Source organism: Rattus norvegicus, chromosome 7, assembly GCF_036323735.1.
Source record: "Rattus norvegicus strain BN/NHsdMcwi chromosome 7, GRCr8, whole genome shotgun sequence".
NCBI classification, from domain to species: domain Eukaryota; kingdom Metazoa; phylum Chordata; class Mammalia; order Rodentia; family Muridae; genus Rattus; species Rattus norvegicus.
In genome coordinates this window covers 97,939,697-97,963,543 of record NC_086025.1, presented here as the reverse complement: position 1 = coordinate 97,963,543, position 23,847 = coordinate 97,939,697, and the positions used below count along the sequence as shown (strand labels likewise).

The window sequence follows — 23,847 nt, the reverse complement described above, 5'->3', positions numbered from 1 at the left end:
CTCTTCTGCTTTTGTGGTCCTACAGCTTCTCCCTCGGTGTACTCCTCGGCTGAGGAGGAAGTGGAGAAGACACACCCATTTCTTGAAAGCCTGTTAACGACTTACCCCATTTCCACCCTCCCTGGCTAGAACTCAGACACATAATCACCCTCAGTTTCAAAGGAGTCTGGGAAATGTAGTCTGGTGGTGTGCCCAGAACACTTGGTGAGAGATGGCTGCAAAACCCAGTCAAGTAAGACCTGGTTCAAAGAGTGGAGGTGTTAGGTGTGGAGAAACAACTCTTTGGAAGTGAGGCTTGTGACCATAGATATCTAACTCCAAGTTTAGAGGGGGCTAAAGTCCTACCTGATCCAATTCACTGTCATGTTTCTCAGTAATAAGGATACGTTGTAAGCAGTTACTGTGGGAGAGGAAGGAGGGAGGCCATGGACTTTGAGAAAACTGAACTCTGCTATGCAAGCAACTAGGCTCTGTATTTATGTTCTTTGACCATGACAATAGCAGCTTATATGTTCCAGATACTGATATGTTCCATCCTCCTAACTATTCCTGTGTCACCCGTGAGTGAATTGAATCTCAGAGCAGCTCTTCTCCCAAGGTCACAGTTGAGTGACACAGCCCAAGTTTGGGTTCCAGCAAGCTGGTGACACAGCTGCCATTCCCAATGTGAGCCCAACCCAGTTCTACCAGATGGATAATACTGCCACCGAGAGAGACAGTCGTGATTTGTGTTACAAGGAATGAATGAAGTCACCCTCGGGACTCCACCTAACAATCTCGTAGGAGCCATCATAATAAGTCTGAACCTAACCCAATGGAGATGGTATCATCAGCCCTGTTTACTGAGCCACGAAGAAGTGAAGACTCAGAGAAGTGAGATATATTTCTGAGGTCACACAGCAGAGAAGCCATCAAGGGTACTGTCCATTCCAAGCTTTAGGTTGCAAGGAACATGACTGGCTTAAAGGAGACAGGAAAGCATTGGACTGACTTGCCGTTTAGTCCATAAGCTAGGCAATAGGCTGTTTTATTACTGTAGGGGGACACACATCTCCCTTGAATTATAATTTCATAAAGTGTTGGCACACACACACACACACACACACACACACACACACACACACACACACACACAGTGTAGAATTGACATGAAACTAACCATAAATCTTACCGAGGCATTCAGTTCGGTGACACTGAGTCCATTCATAATGTGTAACTATCATTTCTATGTAGTTCCATATGTTTTCATCACCCACAAAGGAAGCCACAATGCCTCATGGTCGACCCCCCCTCCCACCCCCATCCCCTGGCAACCACCAGTTGTTTCTTCTCTATGTATGCACCTCTGCTGGATGCTTCACGTGCATGGAATTGTCCATGTAAGATTTCATGTCTGGCTTTCATTCAGCATGTTTTAGAATTAACATTGAAAGATCTCCCCATGGTATGGTATAGTGCCAGAATTCATTTCATTTGCCTGTTTGTTTGTTTTGGGTTTGTTTCTTTGAGATACATTCCTGCTAGGTAACCTTGGCTGCCTTGAACCGCCATGTCCCGTCATTCCTTTTTATAGTTCAGTAATTCCATTGTGTGGGTAGGTTGCAATGTTTATTCATTTACCAGCTGATGGACATCTAAGCTGTTGCTACTTTTTGGCTGTCATGGCAAGTGCTGCTATGAACATTCATTTACAAGTGTTTATTTGAGTTCATATTTTCAATTCCTTGGGGCATATGCTTGGGGTGGAATCGCTCAGTCATCAGGTAACTATTTTTAACTTTTTGAGGAGCTGTCAGACCTCTGCAAAGTGGCTGAGTGATTTTATATTCCCACCAGCCAGCAGACCTTTGCCAAGACTTGATGTTGGCCCATTTTCTTGTCTGTGGCCAAACTAATGGATGTGAGGTGGTGTGTCACGGTGTTTTACTTGCAGGTCTGTAATGACTCATGCCTTTGAGCTGCTTCTCCCTTACTTGCTGGCCATGTCAAAGAACTTTAGGAAGGCATGGCCAAGAATGGAGCAGTGCAACCTCCAGAACAGCAGCCTGGGGTTCCTGTGGATACGTGATTTTGAGGGGCAGAGAGTGAATGGCTGGCAGAGTCTGGAAAAGGTGTAGGCTTCATGGAGAAGCCCTGGGCAGAGCTGAGACTTGGGCTGAGTTTGGAAGACGATCTTCAGTCTCTCCACACCCTCCCATCTCTTAGTAGGTCTTCTTGTTGACTATGACCATTAGTAACCAGAGAGTCCCTCTGTAAGTTCTGAGGTCGGCTAATGGCTGGTCTGTGAGTGTTGGCCTCTTGCTGAAGTGTGTTGTGAGATTAGCTATGTGGGACATTCCCCCCTTTATCATGTCCACTAGAGACACTTTCTAAAACAAATGCTACTGAAAGAGGATTCTCTTTCTCATTCTCTCTTCTCCCTCTTCTCCCTCCCTTTCTTTTGGGTACGTTTTCATTCACTTTCTAAGCCTGTACCACGCACTATCTGGGCACACATGGAATGGATAACGTAGTGCTGCTAGATTGCAAAGAAGGTTCCAGACTGGATGTACAGTGAGATGCCGGGTTTTACCAGATCTGTCTGATAAGAGGCCTTTTCTCCTTGGAGCTGTTGTGTTGTATTTGGATATCACCCAAAGGCTAGTAACCCACTTGAAGCAAACTTTCCAGAAAATCCCTGTCTCCCCTAACCAAGAGAGAGGGGTGGGGTAGGGGGTGGGATTCTCCCTGACCGTTTCCCAAGAGCACTGGAATGATGGTGCCTTGGCTGAAGTTTCATTCTCTCCTACTCCCTATGGGTCAGTTGTCAGTCCCTAAGTTCCACTTCTGTTTCCAATAAGGCAATGCTTGTCCATCCTCTCTTCCGAGATGTCTAGGTTTACCTTCTGCAAAGCTGGACTTCCAGGCTCGCTCCTTGCCAGGCCACCCCTTTCCACATCAGTCACAGCATGGAGGCGGGAGGTTCGAGGAAGGGCGGTTCTTCCAACCTGCATCTCCTGCCAGAGCGAGTCAGGAAAACTCTGCAGAGGAAGCAGGCTGACGCTGGAATGTCCTGATCCAGCACATGAAGTCCTCGGCCGCGGCCCCTGAGGGAATCTGGAAAGTGCCCAGCTGCTTTTCTGCAGCTGGCCCTGGGGCAAGGCCCTGCCACAGCTGTGTGCCTTCCTTTGCACTTCATATCGGGGTGCACATGCCTGTCTTGGGAATGGTGACCTCTGTTTTGACATGGGGTCTTTCTCTCCTCTTTTCTTTGAGAGTGGGTTTCAGGCTTGCCTTGTAGCCCAGCACGTTTGTAAACTCCTGGTCCTTTTGCCTTCAGACATCTGATACCACACCCAGAACTTCACGCACGTGCGGCCAAGATCTTTACTAACTGAGTTGCATTCCAGACCTGGCTTCTCCCATTTTGCCATGTAGTGACTCATCTGAGTCCTAGTCATTCAGGATTTTGAGGAGCAGGGTACCCATTGGGTCAGGCTGTCGAGATACTGGAATAGGATAGGGTGTCTCTGCTGCGCTTTCTCCTCTCGAGAAGCCTCATACAGCTCATGAGATAGAGGTGGTGTGACCCTTGCTTCCTCACTGGCACCTGAGGTCCCAAGGAACTAGTAACCCTTTCTTGGCTGGTAGCCACGGCCATAGCTGTCCCCTTGGGGACAAAATACATCTGTCTTGATTAACTGCTTTTAATTCTTTGTCATTTGGGGATAAGATCTTGGGGAAAGTGAGGAGACTGGATTAATGTCTAAGAGAACTTTGGTTTGCAGCAGGTTCTAGAAGATGGGGCCTGTCAGGACACCTCATACCACACATAACTGCCAAGCAAGAGGCTTGTAGGAACCAGTATCCTGATAACGTGTTGCTAATCCTTTGGCGACTAGGAATTGGACTCTGCTGGGAAAGTCTTGGCATGAGATATTTGTTTGGTTTATTAATTCATCAATTCACTGAACACGCACTGGGCCAGGCACAGTCCTGGCTGAGGGTCATCTTTTTCCCTGAAGGCTTCTCTGGAGAGGAAGTGGGAGAGAAGTGACAGATTGCTTTCCCCACAATTCTATCTTGCTTGCCAGAGAGCTTTTCCAACAGCCTTTCATTTTCAGGTGGCACCCTGATATCCACAGCTTGGCCTCCTATGGAGGTGACCCCAAATGGCCCAGGGAGTAGTCCTGGAACTACATTGAATCAGCATAGGAAGATACGCTGGAAGGAAGTATGGCACATACACACAGACACACACACACAGACACACACGCGCGCGCGCACACACACACACATGCATATATGTAATTGTATATATTTTGTCTATATGTACATATTAATAAATAATTAATTACGCATTATTATTAAGGCCTGCAATACAAAAGGTATTTCTGCCGCCTTCCCATTTTAACAGTTCATGCAGAAGTGTCTCTGTCCCGCCCCCTCTTTCATTGACTCGGGGAATGTAATCTGGCAATAATAGGTGCTACTGACCGCCATCCTTGGAGCTATGGAAATGGACGTAGTCCTAGCTGCAGCAGCAGAACATTCCCATGTGCCATGATGAAACTTTAAAACAGCATGCGAAACAGATAGAGATCTTGGCTTATCCCTGGAAGACCAAGTTTGTACCATTTTGAGGCTAGAAGGGCAAAAGATACCAAGAGAAGCATCAGTTACCCATGTTGTTTCCAGAAGGTCTGGTTCACAGCAAGCGCTTGAAGGTGCTTTTTGTAAATTGACCTGTTTGTTTATTTAATTTTGAAACAAGGACTTTTGCATTCAGTCTGGCTTCAAACTGGCTACATAGCAGAGGACTGTGATGTTCAACTTCTGGTCCTCATACTCCTCCTTCCCAAGTGCAAGGTGCAGAGGTCCTATGCTTACCTTGAGGCTACTCTTATGCGAGCTTTAAAAATTAAAACACCCAGTTCAGCAAGGTGAGATGCTTACCTGAGGCTGGTAAGGGAAGAGGCAGGACTCTGGTATATCAGTCCCCAGAGTCCAAAGCTTCTTCCTTCAACTTTCACTTTCTGTTGAGAACTTCCTAATTGCAAACCTTCTCGTTTGCCTATGGTCATAGCTTTAGATGGGAGCAGACTTGAAATTACAAACCTCTACTGCTATACACTTCTGGATGGAGCAGCACTGTGCCAGGCAGAACATCACACACTCCCACAATGTACAGTTTCTTTAGGCTGTGGCCTTGCCCTTAACATGGGTCCACTTAGATCCTCTTCCTCTCTATCTGTCTGAGAGTCTCCTATTCCCCCTCAGATCCTGATGCTACTCTCCTCCAGCTCCATGGAGCTACTCCATCCAGTCGCGTGCATCGTTTTTCTGCTTTAGAGTAGCTTCTGCTTTTGTAGGCAGGCACAACTGTAGGTAGACCTGTGTGGCTTCTATGAGAAGACAGCGCCCAGCTTCAGATGGTACCTTGCTAGCATCTGCCACCTAGTGTAGAAATGAATGGATCTGGCAAAACGGTAATCGGATGTCTAGCCTGTCCATGTTCTTCCGTGCGAAGGGTACTCTTTAGACATGTTCTGTGTGAACAAGCAGGGTGAGGGATTGGGATTCGTTTCTCATTAGCCCTGCAGATATACAAGAATGCCATGGCTAGGATTTATGACCTGAAGCTAGATGAGGAAGGTGGGAGAGGTGGGAGCATATGGGTGAGTCTTCATGTGGGACCAGGTTGCTTTGCATGATTCTTTGGAGGAGCTGAAGGAAGCATTTGCCTTTGCTTCTCACCATGCCTGTCCTCTAACGTCTGTGCTTGGCTTTAAGTAAATGGTATTGCATGCTGCATAGACATACTTCATTTCTTTTGATTCTGGGATTCCTTTGATTACAGAATGCATTATTGATGCCCTAACAGTGCTGGCAGAGAAAGCACAAGTTAAAATGTGTTGGCAGGAACGCACTTTCTATTTCAGACGTGCTAACCTGTGAAAATATTGCCATCAGAGAATGGAGGGAAAAGGCAGGTACGAAGAATACAGCCAAGTTGGGTGGCTGGGTGGTGGCTGCTGTCAGGATGAGGCATGAGCTTTCGCGAGGCTGGTCTGGTTAGCTTCTTAAAATTCCTGTTTCTGCTTCTAACATTCCTAGTGGGAGACATATGCCATGGAGTTATCTCTCCTGAGGCCATTCCTGCTCTGAAAGGCTGTTGAAATTTCAGGAAAGAAAGGCTTTAGACATATTTAGGTGTTCTCGTTTTATTTCTGTTGCTGTGATAAGAACAGTCTGACCAAAATCAACTTATGAGAGTAAAGGGTTTATTTCATCTTACGATTTTAGATCTTCATTGAGAGAAATTGAGGCAGGAACATGAAGGCAGGCGGGCCTGCTTGCTCTTCCACACAGCGTTACCTCTGACGAAATCACTTGATAGCTAAGGAAGTACAATAGGAACCATGCAACCAGTTTATAGGATGGGCTCTACTCAGCTACATTTCTTAATTAGTTTAGGATCAACTTCCTAGGGAATGGTTCTGCCCACAGTGGGCTGGGCTCTACTACATCAGTTAACAAACACGATAATCCCTCACAGACTGCCCACAAACCAGTCTGATCTGGGAGTTCCTCATTGGAGACTCTCCTGTTGGATGACACAAGGCTTTGTCAGTTTGTCAGCTGACTGGGACACTTAAGCTTCATTTGTTACTCATAAAAACTCTAGCAAGATGCTTATCCTGTTTTAGCCCATTCCTTCCCGGTGAGATGGAGCAACAATGACGCCTGCTCTCAGGTTGTTATGAAACTAAATAAGTAAATTTTTGGCGTGTGGTACACATACTTGTCACGCAGCACATGCTGGCTTTTTTATTTTAAAAAATGGTTATTTAAGATGTGAGGGTTGTTGTTGCCTCCTCAAGATGGAACTGGAGTGGTACTTCTCACTGCCCTGGGCTTTGTGAGGAACAGTGATTGCAGGTGACAGCGTGGCTGACACCTAGGCCTGAATGCTGCTAGAGATCACTCAGCCACAAGGCTTCCAAGGGAACTAGAACCTCCCATGTAAGTTCTTCCCCCATTTTTCCTGTCCTTGGACTAAGTGAAGGATTAGGGACACTAAGGTGTTGTTCCTGGAAAGTGACTCGCACGTCTTGGAAACAGCATCCTCTCTGATTGTCACTGGGGCAAGGGTCACTGGACACCAACAGGATGAGCAGACACATGAAATGTGTCCATGCTGCTGATCTTGGTGATAAGCTGCTAAGTCAGGACTCTTGGCTGCAGGTGTCATTCCTAGTTTGGGTTGTCACGATAGTGACAGTTATGTGTCCTATCACCTATTTGGCTGTGGGTCTTTTGCTTCATTTAGATAGAAGCTCCCTTGGTGCCAGCATCTCTCAGCCTAACTTGGCAGGTTCCCCTGCATTCAGTGTTCCAGTGCTGAGCTCCAAGTACAGTAACTAGGTAGCATTCAGAGGGTCATGATAGAGCTCTGCGTGTTGGAACCCTCTGCTCCTAGTGTAGGTGGAAGCACTAAGTTTGGATGGCTCTCTGGAACTCTTCCTCAGGCTCAGTTCTTTACAGTCCCTGCTCCCAGCTTCTGGAACTATTCAATACTGGTGCTGAATACTGGGCACTCGTGGGGCTGGCAACCCTGGGATTTGTCTGTGATTTGTGTTATCAGCTCACTTTCGTGTGGTAAAGCTAAAGACCACAAGTAGGCAACAGAACCCTCAGTGAGGCTTTAATAGACTTTGGGCTGCAATACCACGAGTGGTGACAACACAGGAAGGTGGACAGAAGGACACTCTGTTGGACAGATGCCAGCACTGTTGCTTTTGTAGACAGTTGTATGTAAGCCCTCGATGCCCTGGCTAGGGAAGCCCCCACCAGATTGAGGATTGTTGTGAGACTGTTGGATGGCTGTGGTGGAGCCGTAAAGAGTCATTTGAAGTTGTCCTGACAAAGCTAGGTCTCAAGTCACAGCGGATGGTTCTGTGACAGGCAAAGTCTCCCAGAACATAGCCAGGGAATAGCCACCATGACAGTTGTGATAGTTCCTGTGACTGCCACAAAATGTCTCAGGGGCATCTGGGACTGGTTCAGGGTCTTATCTGGGCATCAGTCACTATGTCAGTGTCCCTGAACATTCATTCCCAAGGCATTTAAAACAACCCCAGCTGTCAGGATGAACACTCCAGGGACTATTAAGGGATTGTCTGTTTGGACAGCTTTAGTGGTTCCTGTAAAAACAGTGGGGCTGAACTTTAGTTGCCACGGCCCCCGACAGGCCTCTAGGAGTGGCATCGATGTCATTCACAGCCTTGCAGGACTTGGGAAGCAGGAGGAGAACACCAGTGGTTCTGATGTGCCAACATCCCTGCTCAGCCTGGGGTGCTCATCTGTTTCTGCCCTAGGTAGCTGACACTGCAGCCAGGCATGAGGGAAAACTGACAGCTATCGATCAAGCAAGGGAACTGCTTGCAACTCACAGCTTCAGTCATTTAAACAAACAAGCAAGCAAACAAACAAACAAACCTTGACAAGGGCCCGTGTAAAAGATTAGACATGAAATTCGCATTCTTCTTTGGCAGACCTTATCCAGCCATTCCTAAGCCTCAGCCAAGCACCCTTAGGGAAGGATGGGGGCCTCCCTCTCCTCAACCACACACCTGCCCTGCACTGGCAATTCTCATACTTTATGACCATTTCCTTCCTAGCGACACTGCACTGTAACTGTCATCTTACCATCTCTGGGCAGGCTCTGCCTGAAGCCAAAAGCTGTGGAAATGTGGGGCCATAAATGTGAGAGACGAAGGCATGAAGCAGACAGAGATGACATGGTCCCCATAGATGGAATCTTGCCCTGCTGTGCCTCGTTCTCCTAGGGGCCTCTTTGTGTTGGGGGAGCTGTGGGTTGGTTCACCCATGTCCTGTCTACCCATGCTGGTCTGAGGGCTGTATTTTGGAGCTACTCCCTGGCTACCTCTAAGCTTGTCTCTTGGTGGTAGATGGGGGGAAGAAGAGGGGCAGGCAGGTGTTGCTTGAATCAGGGTGCACTATCTTTTAATGAGGCAGAGAGGTCTCAGGATCTGCCATCTGCGATCGGGTTAGCCAACAAAGTCACTGATGTGGTTCAGTTTGAGTCTGGAAGCCTGAGGACCAGGAGGCCAAGGATGTTAGTCCTAACTGGAATCAGAAGGCCCAAGAACAAGGAATACCAATATCCCAGGACAGAAGAACATGGATTTCAGCTCATGTGGAGAAAAATTCGCCCCTGGTCTTTTCTTCATTCAGGCCTTTGGACAGGCTGGATGGGGCCCATTCGCCCCAGACACACCCTCAGCAGACACATCCAAATTTAACGTGATTGCCACTGCCTGGGCAGCTCTAAGCCAAGTCAAGCTGCACATGAGATTGACCATCACTCTACCCATGGAGGGATTGTTTCCGTCATAATAGATGCCACAGAGTTCAGAAAGGATAAACTATTGCACTAGGAGATTCTGGGAATGCTTCCTAGAAGGATTGGAGCTTCACACTGAAGAAACAAGTTGAGCTGCTAAGAGACGGAAAGAAATAATAGCACAACAATATGTTTGACTTGTTTTTCTTTAGGCTCTTGGTTTTGTCTAAGTACAGCTCCCACACTGCACAGGGAAAAAAAATCACATTGGTAAATGGAAAAAGTGTTTGACATGATTTTATGAGAGGAAGCAATTGTCTGAGCTTGTAGCCAGCTGCAGATGACTCCAGAGTTTCACAACATCCTTTCTGAAAGGATGTGAGTCCAGTGTCTGTGAGGATCCTGTGGGATAAAACTCAGCCACTCTTCGAGGACTGGCATTGGAGAGGGGTGTTAGTTTCCTGCTATGAACAGCTTCAGGGCGGAGAGTTTATTTTGGTTGATGGTTTCAGAGGGTGTAGTTCCTCGTTCTTGGTCCTGTGTTCTCAGGCAGAGCATTGTGACAGAGAAGTTTCTGCATCTCATGAGATACAGGAAACAGAAGACAAAGGGGATCCTGGGATTAGGCGTGTACTTCAAAAGCATGCCTGAAGCAACCAGCGTTCTCCAATTAGGTCCCATCTTTGAGAGTTTCTACCAGCTTCCCAAACATTGTCAATAGCCCGGGCTCAAATACTCAACACATGAGTGTGCATGTGCGTGCGTGCGTGTGTGTGTGTGTGTGTGTGTGTGTGTGTGTGTGTGTGTGTGTGTGTGTTGGTGGGAGGTATATTTCACATTCCAACCACAATAGAAAGGTTTATGTGCCATATGGTTCATACCCATTACTCCTATGTGACCTCAGGGGTAGCTATCCCGACTGACAGACTGTACGTTGCAGGACAGACTTTCAGTGGAAAAGCATATACCACAGAGTTAACAGGCTAACCTTAAAACCATGCCCATAGCAACCTGCTTACTCACCTTGATGCAGATGAATTCCACTTTACTTCAGCAGGTAGTTGTTTTAAGCCTTTTATCTCTGGGACAGCAAGGTGATAGCTATTGAGAGGAACATGTTATTCAACTCACGCCACACGTTTTATTGAGCACCTATTTATAGACACCCATTGCTTCCCCGCTTACGCCTTTGATTTCTCCCAATGTGTGTTCACTAGATGCTTCCTGCATCATTGAACCATCTCCAGGGACAGATGGAAATTGGTTAAGTAAATGCCTCAGTTCTCTTTCCCTCAGAAGCAAGATCTGAAATGTTTTATCCAGTCTTCAGAAGGCCCTCTGGAGTGAGTTCCAGGCTCTTGTAGGATGACTTGCATTCACTCCTGAGCACATTTCTCTGTAGCACAGTTAGGGCATTGATTTCAGGCGCTGCCAGCACTGCTAGTTCTAAGCACCGAGAAGTTCCCAGGGAGCCAAAGTTTCACTCAGTGTTTTAACCACATTATCTTGTTGATTGCAATTTGGAGTAGGGTTTTTTTTTTTAATAATCTTGATTTTGAGGATGAAAAACATGAGGTGTATATTGATTAAATAGCTCACCAGAGTCCCACTGTGGCTTCTAACTCAGGTGCACTTCTAATTATAAGTCTTATTGTAAGAGTACGGGATCTAGCAAGACAATCTCACTATTGTACAGCATCCAGTGTCTGCTTGCTTATCTGTCTGCCTGCCTGTCTGTCTTATTTTTATTGTTTGAGAATTTTATGCATTTAAGGTATTTGGCTCAAACCTCGAATTCCTTCCCCTCTAATTCCTCTTCTATTCACCAAGTACCTTTCCTTCCCAACTTCATGTCTTCATGTGCTCACTCTTACACACACAGAGACACAGCCACAGCCACAGCCACAGCCACAGCCACACACACACACACACACACACACACACACACTGTGTGTGTGTGTGTATTGTCTTTATGTGCACTACTATAGGTCCATATCCTGGACCACGAGTAGCCTTTCAGAAGCCATATCCTTGAAGAAAACTTACTTTCCTTCTCCCTGTAGCCATCAGTCGCCAGTAGCTCCTCAGCTAGGGGTGGGACTTCATGAGCCCCTCCTTTGTCCATGCTGGGCTTTCAGCTAACTTGGTTTTGCTTATACTTGGTCATGCTGTCAGAATCAGTGTGAGTTCATGTGTGCAGCTGCCTTTTCATGTCCAGAAAGCAGAAGCCTGTTTTTCTGCAGACATCTGCTACTTCTGGCACTTATGGTAGTCCCAGGTCCGTAGGGTAGGGAATGTGGTATCGATGTCCCATGTAGAACTGAGCACACTTTCTTGGTCTTGTATTTTCTGCTTGTTGACGGTTGTGTGTCTCTGTTAACCAGTATATACTACAAAGAGAAGGCTCTCTGATGATGTTTGAGAGATAAACTAGTATATGGGCATAAGGCAAAGAACGTGGGGTAGGGGCGGCAGAAGTAGTTTAATGCTGTGTCCATATAGAAGAATCATAGTATTGGGTTCTGCCCTGGGACCCGTGATCTAGCTGGAACCTAGATTTTAACTATTCTACAGTACTAGGAGTGAGTTCTGAGTGTCTTGACCCCTCTGAAAAGAAATGATCTCTGAAACAGAATCGATCTCAGAGGGTAACATGGTCTTAATGTGTGTGCTTAGCTCAGAGCACTGTGGGAGCCATCTTGGCCTGTACATAGATGCTGACCCCACCTTAGGAGGTCATCACCAAGGCATCGGAGTGTCACACCTCACACAGCTCTTTCACACTCATCTCTGGAGGTTCATAGTGTGCACGGATGTGGGCCCAGGCTGGAATTACGGCTCTGTTTCACAAACAAGGACCTAAGAGCCTGAGAGGCCAACTTATACACATGGGATTCTGGTGTCAAAGGCTGAGGCAGGTGAATGGACAAAGAGCCATGGGACTCCTGTAGCAGCTTGTGGAAGACTGTTTAGAGGAAGTATGGCTGCAGTTTATTTATGTCTTTATTATATTAACGTTTCTGGCGACTCTCATGTATCCCAGGCTAGCCTCAGAGAGTCTCATGTATCCCAGGCTAGCCTCAGATTCCTCATGCAATCCAGGATGACCTTGAACTTTCTGATCCTCTTGCCTTTATCTCCAGAGTGCCGAGATTAGAGTGCACATCCACACCTCATTTACAGTGCCGAGGATCTAACCCAACATTTCGTGCATATTAGGCAAACACTCTACCAACCAAGCTACCTTCCCAGGGCAAGCCATTGAGCCTGCGTCCAGAACCTGGCTCTCCTATGCCCTGACTCGGGCACATTATTTTTTGTTTCCGAGTCTTGATTTTTCTCTTCTGTAAAGATGGCTCATTAGCTGGCTTGCAGGACTTTCGAAAGGGTGAAGTTGGCACCAGTTGGGAAGAAACACTGCAGGAATCACTGTGACAGTTGTCATCCTGGCTGTGCTGTCTGCGTGCAAGGCTTCATTTCTTCCTCCTGACTTGTAGCCATACTCATCGGTGTCCTAAGCTCATGTTTGCATGCTGCCCAGTTAGTTTTTAAGAATTTCTTACATTTAGTCATGCACTTGTGTACGTGTGTATGTAACATGCCATTGCATGCTGATGGAAGTCAGAGAACATCTTGGGAGAGCTGGTTCTTTTTTCCCACGTAGGCCCCTTGAATTTAAGTTGTCAGGCTTGGTGGCAAGGTGAGGCCAAAGAGGCTAGCAAGTGCCATTTCAGTGATTTCTGTTCTTTTCATGGAGCAGGGCTTTTAAAACTTTGTTCATGCACAACTTTCTTTCATGTGAGAAATTTTAACACAACCTCTTTCTTGTAGGCTTATAAAGTATATATACAGGCAAAAACCATATATTTAGTCTTAAATGACCATTTATTAAAGAGGAATCAATTATGCATACTAATGAGATGGATATACTTGTTTATTTTTTTACATGAATAAGTCTTGCCTGAATACCTGAGACTGAAAGAGATCATCTTTAGTATTTTTCAGAGCTCATCCATGCTTCAGTTTTATAATTATCAACTCAAAGAATAGGAGGGGATGGGGGGCAAAGTTTAGAGCAGAGACTGAAGGAATGGCCATTCAGAGCCTGTCCCATATGTGAATATATATATATATATATACACACACACACACACACACACACACACACACACACACACACACACATATACAGCCACCAAAACTAGATAAGATTGATGAAGCTAAGAAGTGCACGCTGACAGGAACCTGATGTAGATCTCTCCTGAGAGACACATCCAGAGCATGTCCAATACAGAGGTCAGTGCTAGCAGCAAACCACCGAACTAAGAATGGGACCCCCGTTGGAGGAATTAGAGAAGGGATTGAAAGAACTGAAGGGGCTTGCGACCCCATAAGAACAACAAGGCCAGCCAACCAGAGCTTCCACGGACTAAACCACTTCGCAAAGACTATACATGGACTGACCCAGGGCTCCAATTGTGTAGGTAGCAGAGGACAGCCTTGTTGGGGCACCAGTGGAAGGGGAAGCCTTGGTTCTGCTAAGACTGAACTCCCATTGCAGGGGAATGGCAGGGGGTGATAAGGGGGGTGGATGGGGGGAAACACCCTTATGGGGGAGGGGGAGGGATAGGGGGTTTATGGACAGGAAACCAGGAAAGGGAATAACATTTGAAATGTAAATAAGGAAATATATCTGATAAAAAATGGTGTTTCTCATGGGTACATGGTGCAAAATAGAATATTTTGACCATTTCAAATCAATGGACATTCCGTCCTGATCCTAAGTCAAAATTCATGCAACCTGTTCTCTGAAACCCAAATCAGCAACTTGAGCAGTTTTTAAAAGTCAAACATTCTAATTCCAAAGACAGGCTAATTTGATGCCTACATGCTGAGAGACGACTGTCAGGAAATAGCGAAGTCCTTGTTTTCCGTAATAAAAATCATTATAGTTCTGTAAGCCTGCTGTCATTCATAGAGTACAGGAGCCTTGTCCGAGCTGAGGTGTATTAGGAGCCTTCATCAGTGCGAGGGCTTGCACAGTGCAAATCGTGCCCACTGCATGATCAGAGCTGAGGATGAAGAAAAGTCGTACACGGAGACAAGGGTGAGGTCTGCTAGGTTCGTCCTTGTGCACTCGGTTTGTAGTTCACCCTTGATAGTTGGGTGTTCAGAAACTTACTGTTGCTAGCTTTTGCCTTGCCCCCATAGAGACTACCCACATTTAAATAGCTTTTGTTCCAGAGCACCAAGAAGCCACTGGGGGTGGAGAGGTGGGAGATGACACCATCAGATTTCTAAAAATTTTATCCTGCACATCAACTTGATAAGAAGATGGAATCTTGGGGCTGGAGTGATGCCTCAGCAGTTAAGAGCTCTTACTGCTCTCATAGAGGACCTACGTTCAGTTCCCAGCATCCACACCTGGAGGCTCACAGCCTGTAACTCCTGCTCCAAAGAATTCATTGTCCCCTTCTGTCCTGGACTTTGAAAGCACATGTATTCCTCTGCATATGTCATACAGACATATTCATATACATGTAATTAAGACCCTCTCTAAAAAAGCCAAGATGTAAGTCTTACTTGCATATGGGTTTTTAAAAGACCAACACCATCTGTGACTACTGGGAAACTGAACAGTGTGTGGAAGTTTGATGTTGTCAACAGTGCTTGATGCTGACTGGAGCTGCGTGGAATTCACATGGATTCCATGCCTCCCTCCCCCTGTTTTTGTATGTTAAAATGAGTGGAAGGGAGAGAGTGGTTTCATTGTGGAAGAGTTGATTTAGTACTGAGGTTAGGTCAGTTGCAGTAGCTCAGATGACCACACTTGGGGGCTTGGTCCAGGGCATCAGAGGAGTTAGGGCCACAGCTAAGTGGGCAGTGCCCCTACGTGGGCAGGATGGAGTCTAGAGTTTCTGGCCTTGGATGGGGATCTCTGAGCTAGTGACCCAGGAGAAGCACCAAGCAGGCCCCATGGTTCATGGTAGTTTACAGACCCATCTTTCTTTCCCTTCTATCTTACAAATGTTGAAGCTGCTTCCTTGTGCAGTGTCTTCCGTTATAGACTTCCTGCGCTCAGTACGTGCAGTGATTAATTAAGCTTTAGTATGCTTGCATTAATCCCAGTCCTTTCCCAGCTTCACAGGGGCTGTCCTGAGATATGTAGTCTCATTGTCATCTGCCTTCTTCCCGGGACAGGTTCCTCTGCTTTCCAGGAGACACACAGCTGAACGTGTCTGTCTGTCTGTCTGTCTGTCTATCATACTTGCCGCACACTGTTAGTTCATGTTTTAGGAGCCTGGGCCTAGGGAAGTTAATGACTTGTAAATTGCTCTCCAAAGCTGAGCCAGAAATAGAAGGCAAGAACGTTCCTGAACAGCCTTGCACGGAGCTGCTCTGATGGAGGTGTCAGCCCCACCGTGGGGAGTGACGCGTGCTAGCTGTCTACCCTCACATGCCGACTGGTCACTCTGGGGAGCCAGAGCCCTGCTAATGAGGACTCCGCCTCCATTGGTTGGATACAGACTTTCTTGCTTACCCCATCCTCCAACCCCGTGCTGACTGTGTCACCTTTTCTCCCTACACTGTTCAGGTCATTTTCGGATGTGAGACATGAGATCTTCAGCCTCCCGGCTCTCCAGTTTTTCCTCAAGAGATTCACTATGGAATCGGTGAGTGGTCCCTGGCCCACTCTGTCTGGGGAACATGCTGATGTTGCAGGGTGGGTTGGAAGCAGCGTCAGTACAAACACCCATGACCACAATTCTTTTGGTATTTGGGGCACGATAGACCTCTAAAATTTCTCTCTCTCTCTTTTTTTTTTACATTTATTAATTTATGCATGTGTTATTTTATGACGTACATGTAGATGTCAGAGGATAAGTTTTGGGGTTGGTCTTCTCCTTCCACCACGTAGATTCTTGGAATCCAGCTTAGATTCTTGGACCCAGGAACAAACACCCTTACCTACCAAGCCATCTCCACCCTCTTTGCTTGTTGAGACAGGATCTCCTGTAGCCCGAGGCTGGTTTTGACTGGAACAAGTAGCTGGGGTTGACTTTGAACTTCTGATCCTTCCTCTTAACTGCACCTCTTCACTGCAGGGGTTCCAGGCGTCACTGCCATGCCTGATTGATGGGGGTGGCACCAGGTCTTCCTGCATGGTAGGCAAGCACTCAACCAACTGTGCTCCATGTCAGCCTTTCCACACCGTTCGGATTCATCACCTGTTGAGTTTAGTCCTAAGGAAGTGCGTGGTGAGGGAGAGGGGGAGGGGCAGGAATTGTATCAGAAAGTGGTCGGGAACGTTCTGTATACTGTATACTGTATTCTGTATACTGCTCTAGTCAGTTGCACTTCTTTGGAGATGGTTACATCCTGTCCACCCATCTGTCCTGCTGGGTAGGAATGATTGCACTGGCAAATAGCTCTCCCAGCTGGATTTTAAGTCATTTTCTCTGGCCCTGTGCCCCCCCCCCCCAGTCTACATCATTCTGTTATGAAAGGTTTACCAATTTGGCAGCTGGGAATACTGAGTCCTAGAATTGGGGCGGATAAGGAGAGGCCAAGAAGTTCAGCTTTAGTGGTCCATTATAAGTCTGACTGCTCAGGAAGTGCATCAAGAAGTGTGTAAAATCATGAGGGTTGACTGGCACGGGTTGGTTTTCTGTGACTGGTGTGGCCTGGAAGTCAGTGCTGTGAGAGGAGTGCATGCTAGTACTGGCGGGAGTGGCTGGTTCCTGGCCCGGGTTCAGGTTTGTATGATCTTAGTTGAGCCATCGACCTTATCTCTTACTTCTGCTCTCTTATCTAGGAAAGGGGCAGGATAAACATTTATGTTTCAGATTTTTTTGGCACAGGCTAGAAAAGTTACGCAATCAAGTGTGTGGATAAGGTAGGTACACAGAATGCAACAATTATTTCCTTTATAGGCTAAAAACAAATCTTAAGGATGGTTGGATAAGCAAAAATATTCTAAATGGAGAGCTAGGAAGATGGCCCAGTTAGTAAAATTGGGTCCCTGTGCAAGCCTGAGGACCCAGATCTCCAGCACCCATAAAAGCTGGGCAGGACCAAAGTAGTATGAGTCTGCAACTCTAGCGCTAGGTGGATGGGGGTTGGCCGGATGAGGATTGGTGGTGGTGGTGGTGGGGTGGTGGTGTTGGGGCGGTGGTGGTGGTGATGGTGGGGGGGTGGGGGGGCGGTGGGGGGGTGGTGGTGGTGGTGGTGATTTTGTTGGTGGTGGTGGTGATGGTTGTGGTGTTGGTGTTGGTGGTGGATATTTATTTGAAGCTTTCTGGCCAGCCAATCTAGACAAATATAAGCCAGATTCATTAAGAGACGTTGGGCATAAAGCTGTGGTATCTGCAGGTACATGCTTCACACACACACACACACACACACACACACACACACACACACACACACTCTGAATGGGTGGGAGAAGTGAGCGAGGAATCAAAACTGAGGCTTTGGATGTGACCCAGACATGAGGTGACAAGAGCCTGCTTCCGAGGAAACAAGGCTGTAGGTGCCTGCTTTCATAGTTCATCTATTACAAATAGATTTTTCAAATCCCGTTGTTTTATTATGTTTTGTTTGTGAAGTCAAGAGTACCTTACAAAGTGGTATTAATTTTGTAGGTATCCTCTTAAGGCATTATGAATTGTACTGTAGTTGTAAGAAGTCGTGGCATTGTTGGACTTAGGTTTTGCTATGAATACTCTAAAACCCAAGGGGCCCTGGGCTTTGAAAACATAGGAAATGGGGCTGGAGATGGACTCAGCAGTTAAAGCACTTGCTGTGAGAGCGTCAGGATTGCAGGTCAGATCCTAGAGCCCAGGTGAGTGTTAGGTGGGTGTGGTACTCTGTGGGTGATTCTGGCCTTGGAAAATGGAAACAGGATCCTTGGAACAAGCTGACTACCAAGACTAAGTAAGCACTTGGTGAAAGGACTCCTGACATTAATCACACACACACACAAACGCACGCACGCACGCACACACATATGAGAAAAAATACAGTGTACACTTTCTTTTCTAAAAGTTTAGACACAGATAGTAGAGCGAACCGCAGTGATCTGTGAGGTCTTTCCTTGTTTCTCTGCTGTGTGACTTCCCATATCCAAGGCTCTTATTGTGCCATGCCAGCTGCTTCTTCCCTGGCCATCAGACCAGAGGCAAATAAACAAACAAACCAAGAAGAAAGGCAGGGTATATGCTGCTTCTGCATGTATCTTGTTGGCCAAAGTTTAATCCTGTGTTTAGAATTAGTTGCAAAAAAAACTTGGTTAAAATATAATCTTTATTCAGTGAGAGTATGCTCACCAGCCTGTGTTGTTAGCATAGAAGGAGGGAAGGAACCCTAGAAGACCCATCTTTGAGTACGCTACTTCTCACTCAGTGACTGCTGCTGAGAAGATATTCTCTTAGCCAGACTGCTGGCGTCCTAATTGCTGGACACAACTCAGGTGACGTTGACAATCTCCTGATCCCTCTGGACTTCAGCATTTTTTATCTGTGAAGCCCATCCATACAGCTCCACTAAGCGTTCTTGTGAACAGTGAATGAGCAGAAGCAAGCCCTAGCCCTGTGCCTGGTGTCTTCAGTCTGTGGTGATGCTTAACGACCAGTCGCCCCTCCACCATGCACGCCTGCCTTCTCCTGCCTCTCCTACTATCACCACTGCTGTTGCTGCTGCTGTAGCGTCCACTGCTCCCATTCTCACCGTCCTGACACTTCCATCAGTGCCGTGGCTCCTCCCTCTATGCCTTCCACTTCCTGGTGCAGTGCTACTTCTCATACCCCGTGCGCCCTGACATAGATTTCCTGCCTTTGAGTCTCAGTGTATAGTAAGCCTCCATTCTGAAGACAAGAGGGAGACAGTGGCTGGAACGGAGCAGATGTGACAGGCATGGTGCAAGTGCTGGCTTCTTCATGTGTAAAATTCCACTTAAGACAGACGGTTCTGTGTGTTTAACTTCTACTCTAGGAAAACATGTCCTTAAGGGTACACCGATGTCTTAATTGGTAAAGTGTGTGCTGTGTGAGCCTGAGGGTCTGAGTTTAAGTTCCTGAAACCAAATGAGAAGGCCAGGCGTAGTGGCACATATGTCTGTCACCTCAGTGCTCAGGAGGCAGACACAGCCAATCTATCTCTACTATGAGTTCCGGGTTTAGTGAGAGACCCTGACTCAAAAATTCAGGTGGAGAGCAATTGAGGGAGACTAAATCATGAACCTCTGGCCTACATACAGATGTACACACATGTGTGTCCCTGTGCACACATTACGTGTACCTCAGCTGCCAAGCGATGGGACCTGAGTGGCGTCACGCAGGTGCTTGCAAAGCTCGTGCTCTGGACTGTGATCCGAAGACTTGAATATCTATTACTTAGTTCCTTCTCTCAGTGAAGGGACAAAATCTCCTGCATATTCCCGAGGACCTAGGAACTGGGATGCAGGGCACATGCAGATGATGCAGCCTGTCTTGTGGAGCGCTGTCTCCAAGAGATGAGCACCAGAGTCTTCAGATTAGGTTCAGGGATGCCCTGGGGCCACAGGGTGGGGCTGGAAGCCAGCCTAACCAGTCCACTGAGTGACTGACCGGTAGAGAAAATTTCCCACATTTGCGGGTAGTCCGGCCACGTGTGGCCCATGTTCAGCCATATAAAGCAGCCTTCTCTACCCCGGAAGGGGTCAGCTTTTCTTGTCTTGTCTGTCGCTGTCACAGTTAGGAGCTGCCTGGCACTCCAAGCAGGCTGCACCCTAGCTGAGAATTCAATGTGGAAAAGGCAAGAATAGGAGTGGAGACTTCCTAAATTAGTCAAGACTGTGAATGAAGGAGCGAATGAATAAGATCATCCCCCCGCCCCCACCCCCGGCGGTGCAGGTGTCATGGCTGGAGAAGTGTGATGGGAAAGGAACGAGAGTGTCCCTGTTTGACACTGTGATGACCCCAGGAAGGCAGGAAAGCAGCCCACTGGACCGAGGGGGATTCAGAAACCAGCTGGCATTGCTTCTAGGGTTTTCCTCCGTACATACAAATGACCTAACTTCAGCTTGCAACCGTCCAAAGCCAAGCCCTGGGAAAGTCCTCTGCCTTCCAAATGTCAGAGCAGACTCTGTCGCTGTCCTGCTGCCGGCTGCTAGCCTGAATTGAATTTCCCTGCATCCAGCTGATGTCCCTTTTTGACCACAGGGCAGGGGGTCAGGAATGTGTGCTGCACATGGGCAGGAAACGTGTCCCAGAAGCCAAACACAAGACTGACCTTTCAACTCTGCATTTCTAACATAGCTGAAAGGGTCAGGATGCCTTAGGGGTCTGGGTGGGAAAGAAAAAGAAACGCGTGATAGAAAAACAGTTTGTAAGTTCCATTGTGAAGGGCCTTTCGATCTAATTGAAGTCGTCTAAAATTCCTTAGGCTACTTTTCAGTTTTGGCTGTTCCTCAGTTACAGTATTCTCCCCAAACTGAGAGCAGGCAAAGTATGATCCTGTTCCCCCTCCCTCCCTGCCTCCCTCCCTCCTTCCCTCCCTCTCTCCACCCTCCTTCTCTCTTTCCCTTTTAGAAAGTAGAAAGCTGCAACATGCTGGGCCCTGTGCAGACTCCTGGAAATAAGAGAGAAGCGCCAAGGGCCAAGCCTCTGTGAGCATCACTTATGCTCAGTTGTTGCTTCAAAAGCCTACATTTTCTCTTTTTGTTAACATATGTAATAATGGGTTTCATTCAGGCATTTTCATATACAAAACTCCCTGTATAATGGTCATTTTCAGACTACAAGACTACCCCCCCCTCCATTCTTCCTCACCTCTCTTCACAGTGACTTCTTCCTCCCACAGCAAAGCCCCTTCTGCTTCTGTGTGTGTGTGTGCGTGTGCATGTGAGTATGTACATATTGTGTGAATGCATTATTGTGTGTATGTGTAAATATGTGTATGTGTGTGTGTACATATATGTGTGTGAATGTGTATTTTGTGTGTGAGTGTATGTGTGAATGTGTGTATGTGTGTATATATAAAATATACCAAGTCCTGTTTTCTCAGGGATCTTAGTAGCATAGATTTGGTTCTACCTCCCAGACTCTTGCTTCTGTTTTGATTTTCCTTGTGTGGAAGCAAGTGCTGTGTCACTAAGATTCTTCCGAGCAACCTCTTGAAAGTGCAGGAAAGATGGCTCAGTAGTTAAGAGCACTGCCTGCTCTTCCAGAGGACTGGGTTCAATAGCCAGCACCTATATGGCAGGTCACAAATGCCTGCAACTCCAAATCCAGGACACCCAACACCGTCACACAGACATACATGCAGGAAAAACAGCAAAACGCATAAATGCACATGAAGTAAAAATTAAATTAAAAAGAGATGTTTTCTCAAAAAAAAAAGAAGAAAGAAAAGAAAAAGAAATACTCCATCCTTCATTTTTTTCTCACCTGCTCACTCCACTCACTGAGACCCACCGTGAAGTGGCAGGAACTGTACCAGCTGCTGGGATACGAAGATGACTGACACACGCTTCCATTTATTGGAACTCAGAGGTAGGACAGCACAGTGAGCTTCCTCGGGCTGTTGAAGTCCCCGCAGGTTGGTTTTAGCCAACAGAGATGGTCCTGTTCTGCATTTCAGAAGGCAGGGGTCAGTAGGTCATAGTCTCTGAGGCCTGCAGAGAGATGCCCTCCTTGCTTTACCCCCAGCTTCTGAATTTGCTGTCTGACCTTGGTGCTTCTGGGCTGGCAGTTATGCTACCTGTTTCTGCAACAGAGTAAGTCTTTTCTCCTTCCTGTAAGAACTGCAGTCATGCTAGACTTAGGGTGCTTTCTGCTTCCCTGTGGCCTCACCTAAATGTATACCTGATTCTACCTGCAAAAATCCTGGCTTTTGTTGTTGTTGTTTGTTTGTTTGTATGTTTATTTGCTTTTTGAGATAGGGTCTTATTAGCCCAGGCTGCCCTGAATTTGTTATGGAGCTAAAGTTTGGCCTTTGGACCCCTGGTCTTTCTGGTTTTACCTCCCAGGTATTAGGATTACAGGTGAATGGCAGCACGCACAGCTTAAAGATCCTGGTTTCAAATGAATGGTCACATTCATGAATGCTGATAGTTGAGACTTAACTTTTATGGGGCAATACAGCATATTACAACATCATTCATGATGTGGTGTGAGGCTCTGACATCTGGGTTACCACCCTACCCTCTTTCAGTGCTGTCTTTATAGGTAAAGGGTACACGTCCATCTGGAGAGAGGCACCATTGATCACTTGGATGGGTGTTTCTGATTTCTAGCTGGGAACTTGACTGGTGAATGTTCCCTCATGCATTAGCAGGAAGTCCCTGTGGGATTCCATGCTGGTAGGAGGGCTCCTCCCTAGCTGCTGTCACCAGTGTGGTTTCCTAGGCTGGTAGATTCCCTACCGACAATGCAGGCTGGTTGTGTGACCTGGGCACATTTCCTTGCCAGTCTGCCCTGGGCATCTTATCTGTCCTTTGATGCTAGGGGTCTTTGTGAGGGAAGCTAGAATCAAGCAATGTTGGAAGGATTACCTGGCCCATAGTAAGCAAGCATTAGCTCCCTGCACTGGGATATGCCAAGATGTACTATGTCCCCACCCCCAGCCCCAAAAGTCATCAGTCTAGCCCTATTCAGTGTAAGTCCCATAGTAAAGGCCCAAAAGGCCCAAGTTCACACTGTTGGGACTTTCATCCTCAAAGCATTTTGCCATCACTTCCCTCAGGAATGTGTATTAGTCACTTTAATTGTTGATGTGACAAAGTCCTTCATAAACGCAGCTTAAGGAGGGAAGGATTTCACAGGTCACACGCACAGGCCCTCATTGTGGGGAAGGCACGGCAGCATTGGGGTGGGGCTGTGGACACATTGCATCTGTGTCAGGAAGCAGAGAGATGAATGCTGGCTCTCGGCTCACCTTCTTTTTGTTCAGTCCAAGTTCTCAGCTCATGGGATGGTTCTGAAGGCCACATTTAGGGGAGGTCTTTCATCCTCCATTAACCCAATCTGGAAGCTCCCCCACAGACATACCCAGAAGTCTGTCTCCTACTGATTTTAAATCATAATCAAGTCAGCAGTCAAGACTGACCAGCACAAATCCCCCTTCATTAACACCGAAAGCTACCTCTCACAAAGATGTCGGGAGGGGCCGGGGGAGCAGCATTTCAAATGGGCTACAGTTACAAACCAGGTAAAAGGCTGTCCCTGCAATGGGTGAAAAACAGATCGAGCAATGAGATTGCATGTATGCCTGCATGACAGAAGAGGGCATCAGATCCCATTAGAGATAGTAGTAAGCCACCAGGTGGGTGCTCGGAATTGAACTCAGATCCTCTGGAAGAGCAGCCAGTGCTCTTAACTACTGAGCCATCCCGGCAACCTCTAAGATTTATTTATTTATTTTATGTAAATGAGTGCTCTGTCTGCATGTATACCTGCAGGCCAAAAGAGGGCATCAGAACTCATTACAGATGGTTGTAAGCCACCATGTGGTTGCTG

The 23,847-nt window shown here is 46.9% G+C and overlaps 1 protein-coding gene across 8 annotated transcripts in view; it reads left to right on the top strand.

The window, feature by feature from the left end:
• The window catches only part of Asap1 (ArfGAP with SH3 domain, ankyrin repeat and PH domain 1), a 307,170-nt gene that overhangs the window by 18,980 nt on the left and 264,343 nt on the right, over positions 1 to 23,847 (top strand). For 7 of the 8 annotated variants that reach the window (XR_005486633.2, XM_039079180.2, XM_039079174.2 and 4 more), the window contains exon 2: positions 15,945 to 16,023. Coding sequence is in view for 7 of the 8 variants with exons in the window: in XM_039079180.2 (XP_038935108.1) it covers positions 15,965 to 16,023 (59 nt within the window). In the remaining variant the exon portion in view is untranslated. Of the gene's footprint in view, positions 1 to 15,944; positions 16,024 to 23,847 lie in introns of those variants that run through there. The other variant, XM_063263531.1, reaches the window with a different exon arrangement.